Source organism: Anabrus simplex, chromosome 1 (genome assembly GCF_040414725.1).
Source record: "Anabrus simplex isolate iqAnaSimp1 chromosome 1, ASM4041472v1, whole genome shotgun sequence".
NCBI lineage: Eukaryota > Metazoa > Arthropoda > Insecta > Orthoptera > Tettigoniidae > Anabrus > Anabrus simplex.
This window is the reverse complement of record NC_090265.1, coordinates 1,692,288,380-1,692,304,083: the sequence shown is the minus strand read 5'-3', so window position 1 is coordinate 1,692,304,083 and position 15,704 is coordinate 1,692,288,380. Positions and strand designations below refer to the sequence as shown.

Below are 15,704 nucleotides of genomic sequence, written 5' to 3'. Positions count from 1 at the left end.
TAATAATAATAATAATAATAATAATGTCATGTGTTGGTGGGGTAAATAAGTAAATAAATCAGTACAGAACCTGGTAGTGTCCTATTTCTAAGATTTATTAACTAAGAACTACAATTACAGATTTACACACGCACACACACGATTACCAAGCTTACAAGTTACACATGTACACTTACACGGTTCACGCTCTCTCTCTTAGTTTCTCATGTTCCATCTACAATGACACACACAGAGTCATCAACTATTTACACTACACTCACTCAGCCACTCAGTCACACTCATTAGCGCTGTCACAGTCCACAGCCTACACGTCAGTCTCGCAGGTCGGGATAGTATCCGCTGTTCACTCAACCTGTCAAACTCCGTTTGCAGTCTGCACACGTCGGCACCCAGTGTTCCCTTCGCGCTGCTCCAGAACACTCAAGGTTCTTCTCCAGCAGCCAGCCTCAAGGGACTCACACACACGACGTCAGGGAAACAGGAATGAGTCCTCGGCTCCAACAGGCAGATACTCCATCAGGCTGACATCTCAGACTAGTCTATCACTGACTGCACTCTTCCCTAACTCACGCCAGTGAACTCAATCTCCCTCCTCACTCACTCACTCCGTCTAGCTCTCACTAACTCACTGCAGGCAAGTAACTGCTCTCCTTTTATACCTGTGCTGGGCCTTCCAGAACAGTCCGGATGCTAGATGTATCCAGGAATCTCGTGAGATGGAAAACTCCAGATTAATAGTCAAGTTATTTCCGTCATCCCATGTGGCACGACCACGGACAGAAGAGAGAAGGGCCCGCCCAGCACTTAATCGCTGCTTGTGATTGGCACGGTTGAAGTGTAAGGGGTGGGCCTATACGGTGCCGTGCCGGGCCAGGCCCATAGCCAGTTGGCATGGCGGATGCTATAACCATTACATTGCCCCCTCCTTAAGGCTGCTCGTCCTGAGCTGCTCTACGATACGCTGCAATACGGTTCGTTCGGTTGGCCACCACCTTCCCATGGGGGATCCGCTGGGTCTGGTCGACAGCATCCTCGTTCCCGTTGATAACGATCAGAAAGTCCTCGCATGGCAGCCAGAACTTCGGTGGTTTTCCTTTCGTCCACAGCCGCGTGTACTTTCAGGGCTTGAGCGCCTTCGTAGTCCTCTGGTGTGATGCCCGGGACTGGTTTGCTTATCCCAAATTTATCCCTGCTAAATTTCCTTTTCTTCCGGGGTGCAGAATTTGATATTCATACCGGCACTCAGCTTCGTGCCGGAACAAGTGTCCTGGTCAGGTGGCATCCTCGTTCGATGGTCATCGGTTCGTCTTCCAATGCTGCTCCATCTCCTAGTAGTGGTCCCTCCAGCTGTGCCATTGCAATCGCTGCCTCTGTCTCATGGGCCATCATCAGAGCCTCTTCGTAGTTGTGTTTCTTGCCGATCGTCCTCCCTGGACGGATCTCAGCGCTACGTAGTTTATCACAGGCGTCAGCCGCCTCGAGCTTGGTGTCACCCCGGGACAACTCTTCCACAATCACGTCGCCTAGTCCCTCGATCTCGGCGTCGATTAACCACGGCGTTAATTTTGTGCGCTGAGACCTCTCCTGCAGCTGGACTCGGTAGGTGGCTCTCGGTTGGTGGACACCGCAGCGTACGTCAAGCACTCCCACATCCTCCTCATAGGTCGAACTTGGCTGGGGGCTACGTTGAACTATCATCTTCTGTACACGTAGTCCGGCAATCGGGTATTCGGCACTCTTCTTGGACGTTGATCCGGTCTCGAACTGGGTCCGGCATTTCTCTTGGAAGTAATCCCGTCATCACGTAGGGTTTCCAACTTCACGATAGTGGAGCCACCGTCGCTGCTAGCAGGATTCATTCGCGTCTTCACAGTCATCGTTTCCACATGCAAGGCACTCACTCCCACCGCTGGGCCTCGAACTCCAGACTCCACAACCGCGAGCATCTCTTCGGACCCCTTCTCGTCCGGTCCGTTGTCATCCCGCACATCATCATTGTCGACCTCGGTTTCGAGATAGCGTACTTCGTCTCCTGACTTTAACTGCTCACTCTTCCGTTCACTTAAGTCTGTTTTCAGTTGGTCCATATTAGAACTCCGTTCAGACCTCAGTTCACTAACGAGTTCGCCATAGCTGGATAAGATTTTATTTTCAAGTTCACTAAACTTACTTAGAAAAATCTGGAGCTGTTCAGAATTCATTTCGCTAGTAGAAATTTCTGTCGACTACAAAATTCGCTACCAGGTACTCAATTCTGACACCAGTTTTAATGTAAGAGTTATCCACGAGTTTATCACACTTGTCCATCCCACTTCTGACACCAGTTGTCACGTGTTGGCGGGGTAAATGAATGAGTACAGAACCTGGTAGTGTCCTATTTCTAAGATTTATTAACTAAGCACTACAATTACAGGTTTACACATGCACACATACGATTACCGAGCTTACAAGTTACACAAGTACACTTACACGGTTCGTGCTCGCTCTCTTAGTTTCTCATGTTCCATCTACAATGACACACACACACACACACACAGAGTCATCGACTATTTACACTACACTCACTCAGCCACTCAGTCACACTCGTTAGCGCTGTCACGGTCCACAGCCTACACGTCAGTCTTGCAGGTCGGGATAGTATCCGCTGTTCACTCAACCTGTCGAACTCCGTTTGCAGTCTGCACACGTCGGCACCCAGCGTTCCCTTCGCGCTGCTCCAGAACACTCAAGGTTCTTCTCCAGCAGCCAGCCTCAAGGGACTCACACACACGACGTCAGGGAAACAGGAATGAGTCCTTGGCTCCAACAGGCAGATACTCCATCAGGCTGACATCTCAGACTAGTCTATCACTGACTGCACTCTTCCCTAACCCACGCCAGTGAACTCAATCTCCCTCCTCACTCACTCACTCCGTCTAGCTTTCACTAACTCACTGCAGGCAAGTAACTGCTCTCCTTATATACCTGTGCTGGGCCTTCCAGAACAGTCCGGATGCTAGATGTGTCCAGGAACCTCGTGAGATGGAAAACTCCAGGTTAATAGCCAAGTTATTTCCGTCATCCCATGCGGCGCGACCACGGACAGAAGAGAGACGGGCCCGCCCAGCACTTAATCGCTGCTTGTGATTGGCGCGGTTGAAGTGCAAGGGGTGGGCCTATACGGTGCCGGGCTGGACCCATAGCCAGTTGGCATGGTGGATGCTATAACCATTATTACAATAATAATAATAATAATAATAATAATAATAATAATAATAATAATAATAATAATAATAATAATAATAATAATAATGGGGCATGGCATCTATATAGGCTTGGTGTTGACCTAATGGGGATAAAACGAATGGCGAAGACATCATAAACACAAGTCCCCAAGCCAGGGGAATTAACAGTATGAGGGGGTTGATTGTGGAAACTGAATCGGGGCCATCGGACCAAAGGCAAACATTCTATCCATTTAGCTACAAAGCCGGACTTTCATTTGCTAAACCTTAGGCTACCATCTCCACTGATCAGGGGTTGAGCATTGGCAGTAGCAGAGGCCGGGGCAGTAGACTGTAAAGCAGCCTTGACAACATAGCAGGCTTCTCCATTGGCTACTGGCTGCAGCTCAAAACACTGAAGGATTGACATTCACTAAACCAACCATCGAAAAGAGGTAACCTAAGTCTAGTAGTAGCCCGAGTCTAAATCTTAGCATACGCCACTGAGAAATACACAATAGCATTGGCATCAGGAAGAACACCCGGCCATAAAACAGGACCAAGTCCATGTTTGCAACACAGTTCGCACCTGCAGCCCTGCCAGGATGAATGAAAAGCCATATAAGAAGAAGGATTGAGGTGCTTGGAAGACAAGGCATACAAGTGACATTTTTTAAATAATTGATTCAAATCCAGGAATGGTTAGTTAAAATGATAAATAGTTTGGAAACGGAGGGGTATAAGTGGGAACTTGACAGGTGCTGACCTCTAGTTGAGTGTGTTATAAGCACTTCGACAAACAGCTCTTCTGCTTGGAGGACAAGAGTTCCATCTGCAATTGGCTTCCAAATTCAAGATGCAAACAAGTTTATGACATTTATACTGTAAGGACTAAGTTTGGAAGTTTTATGTGAATGTAATTTTTGTTTTCAGTTTTTAATGTGGTTATAGGGATAGTGTGTGGTTTACTAATTATACTGAATTATTATTTTAATAAGTCAGAATTGGATGAAAATGACCATTACTATCACAGTTTTGAGCTTCTTTGTCTATTGCTGTTGTTACAATGAAGATTTATTCGGTAAAGGTTGTAATTTTCAATAATAATAATAATAATAATAATAATAATAATAATAATAATAATAATAATAATAATAATAGTAATAATAATAATAATAATAAAGATTTTGGTGGGTATTTATTTTTCTTCTATAAAGTATTAAACATAATGCTTGGAGAACAAGGGGTATAAATGACTTTTCTGCCAAAAAAAAAAAAAAAAAACAAGTCTAATACAATTTGCTTTATGTTACACTGACACAGATAGGTCTTATGGCGATGATGAGATAGGAAATGGCTAGGAGTGGGAAGGAACTGGTCATGGCCTTAATTAAAGTACAGCCTAGTGTGAAAACTGGAAACAACCGAAAGACATCTTCAGGGCAGATGGCAGTGTGGTTCAAACTCACTGTCTGCCAAATGCAAACTCACAACTGCATGACCCTAACTGCATGGCCAACTTGCTTTGTAAAAGTCTAATGACTGACTACTGTTTATACTTAATGATTTCATATTTTCTGGATAAGTGGACACAAGTATAAGTAACATAAATACAGTCTCAAAAGTCTTATCAAATATTCCTGAAAATGTATTTACTTATTAAACTTAAAACTTAATTTTCTTCAACCAGGTTTTATGTCACTTGCACCCCTTGACTTCTAAGCACCTCAGTTACAATACTAGTTTTTATCTTATCTAATAGTTTCTTAGTTACAAACACATCTAGCATAACGTGGTTTTATGCCATCGATAAAGAGTGTTAAAAGGTAATAAGAATACATACTGTACTTACAATTAAAGAAGCCTTCAGTTTTACAACCAAATTCTCCTAAGACATAGTTCTGAAAGGCATCAGTGAAGACAAAGATCGTTGGACAGAACAAAAGTGTGGCTAGATCTGCTGCAGCCATATTAGCCAAGATCATATTAGTTGGAGTCCGCAAATAGCGATTGCGAAGCACTACGTTGAGTATGATGCAGTTGGCAAAAATACCAACAAGCACAAATGGCAGGAAAGCCATCACTTTTGCTGCAATCTCCCAGTCGGCCCGCTGGTACCAAACTTCATTTGGAAAATCATAATAACTGAAGTTAAACTGAAAATTAATTTAAATTATTGTTAAACAACACACATATAGAGGATATTCATAGATACTGAAGCTATTAACACAATGGCTTCATAATACTATACATCAAATAAACTTAAAGGAAATTCTCCAATAGTGTAATAATAGATTTTTTTCCTGGCCGAATTATCAAGGTCATTTTTTAAAACCTGGTTTAAACAAGGTGATATAAATAAAATCTACAGTTTTAAGGTACAAAAATGAATAATTGTGATATTAAACACAACAAAAGATATTAGAGTATAAAAAATTACTGTACTGTAAAATCAAAACTCAATTAAGAATCAAATAAATACTGTACTGCAAATGTAAATCAGTTTAAGCTCAAACTAAGTTCAATATAAATAATTTTCTGTAGGCCTATTATAAAATGAAAAAGTACCTTGGCTTTGAAAAAAAAAAAAAGAACAAGTTACAGTTATTTCAATCAAATAAAAATTGTTAAATAGCAAGAATTTGGTTCAGTTTACTCTAAAGCGCTGTCTATAGGCCTAGCATAACTCTTTGATGATGTCAAGGGTGTGGAACATGTCAGACTGGTATCTACCACTGATGTGATAGCTTGAGTTTTCTTCTGAGCCCTCTGAAAAATTGTAGGAATGTTTCTTTTGGATTGAGCTCTTTCTTGACAAAAATTATTTTGTATAATGTGGAGATTCATAACTTCATCAACATCATATTGTTGGCTCCTCTCTGAGAATTACACAAAGGTGTTTAGACCTTGCTCAGCCCATGAGATGTTTGATTTAGAAAGCATATTCACTGAACGTACAAACTTTTTACTGTGCTGTAGTCTATTTGATAATTGTACACATAGCTAAACTTTGATACAGTACAATGAACTTATTAAATAACTGTAAAAGTAAACTGCCCCATAGTACTGATGCAAATTTAAGTCCTGTAACTGTAAGTCTATGTGAACAAAGAATTGTAGTGGTACTAGCACAAAGCCAAGTTGGCGACTGGCTGATCCCAGTGAGAGCATACTTGCATGATGAGCCAAATGATAGGGGCTGACAAAATGCCATTCGGTTTCTATATCTCTTGAACGCGTCCAACTGTACTACAAACTTTGCCAAATGCTAAATCCCTAAAACAAAAAATAGGGGGCAAATCTATTTGTGATGCATGCCAGACTATGCGGTCTACTGGACTATCGAGTGCCAGACTATTGTGGTCCTAGAGTACTTAATTCAATTACAACTTCAGGAATAGTTTCCATAGCTGAATAGTTTCCAGCACTTAAGCCTGGAAATTATTAAGCAAAACAATGAATTCCAATCATTTTACTGGCTTGGCTTAATTGTATTTCACTTCACAAATTGCCACACTTCTCATAATTAATCAATACTGTCTATCTCCTCGCACAGACACACAGACTCATGACCATCTGGTAAGTCATTCATGCTGACTCAAGACTGACTCGTGTTTGATGACTCCACTCTTCATGTAATCCAGCACAAGATTCTTACAGTTTTCACTTCCAGATTATTCCAAGAACCTTCTGCATTGTTAGTCAGCTTCCAGCTTCTTCTAAGGAGCTACCTTATCACAAACCTCAACGATTTACTGGGGCAATTGTTTTACTCACCAACAGCCATGCCACACTGTTGCTGCCGTGCCAGCATTGTGGCCTTCTGGTGGCCCCCTTGCACTCATGACCTACATTATCAGGATTCAGGCCATTTCAATCTCACTCAAGAAATAATTAGTGTTTTGCACTGCTCTAAGACGCTGGTAACTAGTGCACCATTGAGACACCACAACAAGCCTCCATTGAAGTGGGGGATAAGTACCTCCACTCACCTTTGACTTTCATATACTAGCAGTGACTTAATGGCAGAAATACAAATAATCTGAAATAAAATTCCCTATTTCATCTCAAAACAACTTGTTAACTAAAAAACTTTTCTTACCTCGTTCTGAAGTGTGCCATTAACAGCCAAGCTGGGATGGTAACCATTGTGTGTATCTATTTCTTGGTTGATCCATGGCAGTGAGCTATTATTGTTGGTACAGTTATTAAAACTGCCTGCTGTATTATTAACTGCTGGACAGTCAGACTTGGTATACGGGGCTCGATGAGTCATACACATCTTAGTTCTGAGAAGGGAAACAACCTAAAGTAGAAAGATATACAGAGCATCACATTATCAGTATAATGTAAGTAACAGAAAGGAAAAAACAAGTGACAAATAAGTCATATAGAAATAGGAACCTGTAATAGAATAAACTTATCAGAGGGCAGCAATTTAATAAAATAAAACTTTTTTTTTTTTTTGCTAGGGGCTTTACGTCGCACCGATGGGATAGGAAAGGCCTAGGAGTTGGAAGGAAGCGGCCGTGGCCTTAATTAAGGTACAGCCCCAGCATTTGCCTGGTGTGAAAATGGGAAACCACGGAAAACCATTTTCAGGGCTGCCGATAGTGGGATTCGAACCTACTACCTCCCAAAATAAAACTACTACTATCACTGACTACTAATATATTTTCAAACACACATGGTGGTCAGAACAACATAAACCAGGTACAGGGTCCTTTTTTTTGGCTCACTCCGCAGCACCACTCAGAGCACGCCACGGCTGGTGCAATGACACTCCGTCGCTAGCTGGTATAATGAGCGCTTCCTCCCCACTACTCACGGCAATTCACACTTATAGAAATCCATTTCTAGTGAAACTATTAATCTAAAACCTACCTGGCATTATATTTGATGTTTAAAATATTGTCCTTCAGCTGTCAAATATGCCTGATACCTCGTAAATAGGTTTGCAGACACTGGGCGAATCTCAGCCCATGTGATGTTCGAAATAACTTGTGTAATGTTCTCTTGTAGTTCTTCTCTTGTGTGAGGGTTGTTCACATACACTTTTCTCTTCAGCATCCCCCACAGGTAATAATCATAGGGATTTAAATCAGATCTAGGGGGATAATTAACCATATGATCTTCAAAAACTTTCCGTATTACCTCCATACACTGATTAGCAGTGTGTGCCGTCGCATTATCTTGCATAAAGTAACCATTACTCCTTTCTTCTTCCATCAGCTCTTGAAAGAATGGTCTGAGAATGAGGTCTATATATCGATCGTCATTTATCATTTCACAGAAAACTATAGGCCCTATAATTCTGCGAGCACTTACTGCGCACCAAACTCCTATCTTTACATCAAGAAGTGGGCGGACATGCAGCTAGTGGGACTTTTCTGCACACCAGTAGCGCTTGTTTTGACTATTTACATAGCCACTTAAGTGTAGCCATGCTTCATCACTATTAAATAAAAGTTCTGGGTCAACATACCCATCGTGAACTGACTGAAACAACCAGTTACAATACCGAACCCTAGCGAAACTGTCAGGCCCTCTTAAATATTGGGCAGGGATGGGCTTGTACGGTTTTGCTTTTAACAGTTTCGTTGCCTTGTGGGCAGAAGATAATGACACATTAGCTTGTACAGCGAGACGCGGCAGGGATGTTGTTAGAGTTCTTTCGAAGAGAGCTCCCAATTCATCAAGCTTTTCCTCTGTTAAAGCGGTTCATCTCCTGTGTGATTTCTAGTTAAGAATGGACCTGGTGGTGTGGAACTCCTTTACTATTTTACGTACCATACTCCTATGGGGAGGGAGGATGCCAGGAAATTTGCGAATGAATCGAAAGTGGCATTCTGTGTAAGAAGAATGCTTCACATAGCACAACACAATGAATACACGCTGTTCTACTGTATACATCACTCGTTAAACACATGATTAGTATTCCTACAGAAACTACGCTATTTTAAAGTGAACACATTGAACACGCAATACCACAGATCAACAGATGTTGAACTAAACTATTACTGTGAAGCAATGGTTATCGCTACCGTACTGCATTAGATCATCTTAGCCGGGCATGAAGCAATATATCCCTTGGCAAATGAGTCACCCGGCCGCGCTATGCCTTCCGTGCATGTTTCCTTGACACACGGAGCAAGTCAAACAAAAGACCCTGTATATAAGCATTAGAGGTTTGGTCAAAAAGATAAATCATTTGAAAACAGTTTGATATCTCGCACCGTTTTCATTTTATCAGCTGTTGAAGTCAGCCAATCAGATCACTTTGCATGGGAATTCAAATGGGCTTTGCGAGGTGATGTTACTAAATGAGCATGTGGCTTAAGATCAGTTCGACAGCACCAGTCAAAGAAAAAACTTTGCCAGAGGAGGGATTCGAATACGGACCTCCGAGCTGACAGGATCAGGCCATAGCACGTACGCCATGGTGATGTGTGTGTGCTTGATGCTGATTTCTTGGCATGATTCTCAAGCCAATCTTAAGCTACATGCAGATGTAGAAATTTAGCAACACCACCTTGCAAAGCCCATTTGAATTTGCCTGGGAAGCGAATTGATTGGTCAACTTCAGCAGCTGATAAAATGACAGTAAAACAAGATATCAAATTACTTCTTTCAAATTATTTATCAGCATGATCAACCGTCTAATGCTCATACATTCAGTTCACATTGCTTCCAACCATCCTGTACATAATTACGCATGTATCGTATACAGAGTAAGCCATGACTGATCCATCGAACAGTATCGATACTAAACTCTCTGCGCTGTGCTTACAACAATAACTCACAACAACATAAATCAACTTGGTAAATCACAGCAATACAGTACATCTCAACTGCAATAACAACCCACTGAACTATACTGCTCTTTTTATATGTATATATTTCTGGCCAAGTTTCCAGATAATTCTGGTGTTGTCACACATTTTACCACTGCAAGATATCCTGAAGATTCTACAATTAATACATAGACATCTTTGTTAAGTTATAAGTTATTGATCCAGAGTTCTGCTGAATAGCACATTCCCAATAATTCTGGATTTATCATAACATTCTATTAAGATGTCTTTGGTAAGATTGTTCCAAAGTTCTCTTGAATTAGCACAAGCACAACTAGAAGTTTTCTGAACATACTTAAAAGATATATGAAATAAAATTAACTAAGTTCCTTTGCTACACAGAGAAGCATAGAAGCATGGAGAAGTTAATAGTTCTAATACAGCCAACATCTTCCAAAACATGTCTTCCTGTCCACCAAAATGATGTCTTTTTCCATCCATATGATGTACACTGATTGCCTGGTGACGGTGTTTGATTTTTGTCCACACAAAACTGTCACACACACATGCCAGCCAAAAACCATATCCATGTTAACAGTTATATATGTAAGAGTTATACATGAAACCTAACCTTAATACATAACCTAACCTACATCAAACACAATGGCAGGTCAGAGGTGGAAACAAGAGTAGAAAGAGTAGACAAGGATAAACATGAAAATCCAATAGGACAAGGCTAATCCCCACATCTTCAAATAGATGGGCTCCCTCCTGATCAAGATCAGTTCTTCTACACGGAGAGGTGAACTGGGGAAATTCTTGCTTTGTTTCTGAGTGGCAGGGATAGAGTACCGGTATGTAGTCAGGCAGCACAGTGAGCATGGTTAGCAGTAAGTGCACAGAATGAATGTTTAGTTTATGAGTGGAGTTCTTATTCAGCAGAAGTTATTAGTGTTGTATTCCTACAATTGTTACTGAAGGTTATCTGAGTTAGCTATCAGCAAAGTGATATATAGTATCGGACAAGGGATATTTCTAGTTAGGACACATCTCCTAAAGAAGAAAGAACCCTTTACAAATTTCAATGTCATTTTCAAGGTGCCTCATCATTTTCAAAGGCTGTTTTGAAGGAAGGTAAGATCTAAATTAGTTTTCAGCTTCACTGCTAACTCGTAACTCCTTCCACACTCATCTTAGTTGTGCTTGCTATGAAGATATCGGAGGTTCTTTTTGTCTATATTCAGAATTTTACTGAAATATTTTAAAATTAGCCCACCTGGAGGCCATGATCATTATGGTCTGACATCATGGTTAGCCAGTTCAAGTTCCATTGGTCGAAAAACAATTTGTTTGGCAGGATAGGAGAGGTAGTGGTACACAATTTCTAATCACTAGATTGTGTGCCAAAAGCCTGGATTAAATTCCAAGTCTCTCTGAAATGCTTGTATGAAGTGAGGGCATATGACACTTTTGATGGTGATTCATCTGCCAAATGGAGATGTAAAACCTTGAGCAGACTCCTTGGTGCTAATACCAATATAGTTGGTCCATTATTGGACATTATAAGTTTTCCAGCTAACTCATTCCCGGTTGCCAGCATTTCGCCCCAGTGTGCTAAGTTGGGCTCATCAGCCAGTAAATAGCACACCTACCAAGACATATGGCTAGTGCATACCATGGAGGCCACTGCATAAGCTACTTGAAGCCACCGGCAGTGCCAATGCACTATGACAGAAGAAGGCTATGTGCCAGCACTAAGTTTCATCCTCTCCATTTCTCTCCCTTATCATGTCATTCATTTCATTTCATTAACTCCTCTGTTGAATTTGTCATCGGGAAGAGCATCCAGTTGTAAAAACTCACTATGAAGGTTCATCTCATTTCATACCCGACCCCATAGAGAAACAGGACAGGGATTGGACATACATACTGGAAGATTTTGAAATTAATCACTGCCATTTGCTTCTATTTATATTAATGAATCATCTTTTCCTCTTTCCAGTGAGGTATTTTATTTTTAAATATAATATTTGAAACTTCTCAAAATAATTTTTTTTAAAGTGTACTTTTCAAAAATAATAAAAGCTTTTATTAAAACTAACTCAAATGAGAAATAGGAAAAGAAAAACTATATTACATATTCCATTTTAAATTAAGATTTACTGCTTCTGAACCACTGTCTTCCATTTCTGATCGAGAATTTTTCAAAATCTCCGCAATGCCATCGCTAGACAACTTGTTGGCTACCATTTTGCTTGCAGAGCTCTGCCTGACTGTGACCAATTACCCCATGTGGTTACAGATGACACAAGAAGTTTGTGCTTTGAAATCTGACATTTGTAAAAGTTTCATTATGCCTATTCACTTTCACTTATAGCATCATTTCCTATTTTTAGGCTCTCATTGTCAAACTGTGGCACAACCCTTCAACCAACTTGTGCAATTTGAATCAGAGATTCCACCTACTCATTACTCCAGTCATGATGCAGCTAAGATTTGCATCAGGCCCGTGCATTCTACAGAAAGTTAAATAACGTGTGCATAACTTTTTCATCCCATTGACAGTCACACCGAAGACTACAACTTGTGCTATCTTAAAGACACTCACAGTTTTAATGGTTTTCATGACATTACATCATTTTAATTGGATGCTTTTTACTCTGAATTTCAGTTAATAAAGTTTTTAATGTCCTTGCTATCAGCAGCGGCTGCTGAGGGGAACTGGTGGAGGGGCACACTACCTTTTCACAAATTTACGTTCTTACTAAGCACACATGAGTAAAGAAATGCATAGCCGGATACACATCACACAATGTTAAATACTTGATCATTACTCACCTACTTCACTGTCATCTTCTTCATTTTAAGAGAAACTGTGGAATGAAATGTTGGTGTCCATTCGAAGAAGGCAGCGATCCAGACTCTTCATCACCCTAAGTATCTTGAACTATTTAAATGTACAGCACCTACTGTCACTAAAGTATCTTGAACTATTTAATGTACAGCACCTACTGTCACTAAAGTATCTTGAACTATTTAAATGTACAGCACCTACTGTCACTAAAGTATCTTGAACTATTTAAATGTACAGTACCTGCTGTCACTAAAGTATCATAAACTATTTAAATGTAAAGCACCTACTGTCATTAAAGTATCTTGAACTATTTAAATGTACAGCACCTTCTGTCACTAAAGTATCTTGAACTATTTAAATGTACAGCACCTACTGTCACTAATGTATCTTGAACTATTTCAATGTGCCTACTGCCACTGAAGTCTATCTGAAATACGTTCACAGCGCTATATACATTATGGAACTACCGTTGGAGGGCCTTGTAATACAGAAGTCCATTCAAATTACTGTACCGACTGATAGGCCTTCTACTGAGTCTACAGGACGAATGAAGTACAGTCTACACGCCCTGGCCATACAAATGAATACGGTAGGGCCTTGTTCAACGACCGCAGTGTTATCTCTTTATTTAAACACGAATTCCATTCTTCTATGCCTTAAATTCACAAACTTAGAAATGACTTTATCGTCAAAGTCAGGCATATCGTAAATAAGGTCTTTCGCAATAGAAATCATTGCCAGAGCAGATAGTCGTTCTTCGGTCATTGTGTTGCGCAAAAATGTCTTAATACGAGCCAGTGTCGAAAAACAGCGCTCTGCTTCGGCTGTGGACATGGGTGTTGTCACAATTATCCTGAGAAGCTTTAGCGTTTCTTTGAACGTTGATTTCAGATTATTTTCTAAAATAAAAGCGAGAAGTGGTAGAGCTCCTTTCACTTGCCTGAAATCTGTCCGTTTGTAAATCACTTCTAATTCCGTCTTTAGCCTTTCTTTCTGCAACATTGGATAATGTAACACAGTAGAATTTAATACATTTTGTGGAAAGTTTATAGAGAATTTGTCAAACGAATCTGAGTACAGTAGTGTTGCAGCTTCAATGTACCCAGTAAATGCAAACCTATCATACACCTGATTCATTACAACGTCACATACTTCTTTCGCTGCAATGGTCCTTGTGTCACTTACTCTACGTCTTTTATCGGAATTATTGTAGTCCGTGAGGTCACATGAAATTGTATCTATTTCTTCACGTTGTTGTGCTACGCACTTTGCGAAGTCAGAAATAGCCTTTTTTATTTGGACTGAATCTGTTTCGCGTTTTTGTAGCTGATTGTACAAAATGTCAACATGCGGCATTAATTTGTGAAAAATAGACAACCAGAACATGAATATGGTATCCTCAAGAGCACGTCGCAGTCCACTGGCTTCATTTACGCTAACAGACGTTTTACCTTCTTCTTCTATTCTACGAAAGCACTCGATCAGTTTATCTCTATTCTCATAAACTATATTCACCGTACGAATGTTGTAGTTCCAGCGAGTAGTGATTGTCCGAGGGAGTCTAGTCTTCATTATTTCATTCAATAGGTCACTTCTGTGAGACGAGTTGGAAAAGAAAGTTGGAATTGCGGACAGGTTACAGAAAAATAATTTGACTTGGGGACTGTACGAACAAGCCTTCTGCATTGTCAAATTTAGCTGGTGTCCATAACAATGAATGAAATGTGCATTAGGGTAGTGTACTTTCAATTTCGCCTGCACGCCCCCTGTCCTTCCGCTCATTACGCTGGCTCCGTCATAACTCTGACAAATAAGTTTATGTGGTGTGTCCCTTAATATGGGATTAATTTGCTCTAACAGACATTGACTCAATCCATCCGCTGTCCTGTCGGTTGGATTCATGAACCCCCAGAATCTTTCATGGACGTGACCCTCTAATGCATATCGAAAAACAAGTACCAATTGGCATTTGTTTGAAACATCCGTTGTTTCATCTGCTTCTATTGCAACGAATTGGGATTCCCCAATTTCTGAAGAAATTTGTTCCCTGCACACATTTAACATACAGTCAAGAAGCTCGTTCTGAATGGTCTTTGAAGTGCCTTTAAATACAGAAGCTTTGGCCAGGTGTTCTTTCATAGCAACGTCTATTTCAGCCGTAAAATTAATGAGGCCTTTGAAAATTCCAGGATTTAGAGAATTTTCTGTCTCATCATGGCCACGGAGTGCCACTTCAAATACGCCACAGAATTTTATGCACTGAATAATTCTGCGTAATATGTGCCTATTTTTCCTAACCTGATCATTGTGTTTGTTAATGGATTGGCGATAAGCAGAATCCAGTTGAGTCACTATATTAACTTTCCCTAGCACAGCTAATTCCATGCATGAATTGATATGTTGGGAGGAACTTTCGTGTTTTTTAATTTTTTCTTTCAAGTGTTTGAGATCTGTTACTCCGGTTTTCGTCCACGTCTGGTCATGTCCGAATAACATGCACGGAAAACAGAAAAACGCATTCCTTGAATCACAGCCACACAACCACTCGTATTCTGTATACACCCCTGGCTGGAATCTACGTCGATATTCACGCCCTTTATATTGTCCGACTTGCTCTAGTTGTAAATGAGGCGTTGGTCGACCGAGTGTCTTTATCTCAGTCTTTTCCGTTAGGGACAGTTGAGAAAAAGGTCTATTTAAAATATTACTCACAGAATTCATTGTACGTAGCCTAGATGTTAATCATACCTGTGTGATATACCTTAAGAGACTCTTCATAGGGATTCTGTATGTCCGCACACAAAACACGACAGATTTACTTTTAACGACACCACACTAAATATTACGAGATAG

At 40.6% G+C, this 15,704-nt stretch overlaps 1 protein-coding gene across 1 annotated transcript in view; it reads right to left on the bottom strand.

Moving 5' to 3' along the window:
- The window catches only part of LOC136863804 (substance-K receptor-like), a 52,367-nt gene extending 40,120 nt beyond the window's left edge, over nucleotides 1–12,247 (bottom strand). Inside the window, exons 1-3 of the mRNA XM_067140146.2 lie at nucleotides 12,161–12,247; nucleotides 7,306–7,509; nucleotides 5,056–5,359 (exon numbers count right to left, since the gene is read on the bottom strand). Coding sequence (XP_066996247.2) covers nucleotides 5,056–5,359; nucleotides 7,306–7,509; nucleotides 12,161–12,247 — 595 coding nt within the window. The remainder of the gene's footprint in view (nucleotides 1–5,055; nucleotides 5,360–7,305; nucleotides 7,510–12,160) is intronic.
- Between the last annotated feature and the right edge of the window lie 3,457 nt (nucleotides 12,248–15,704).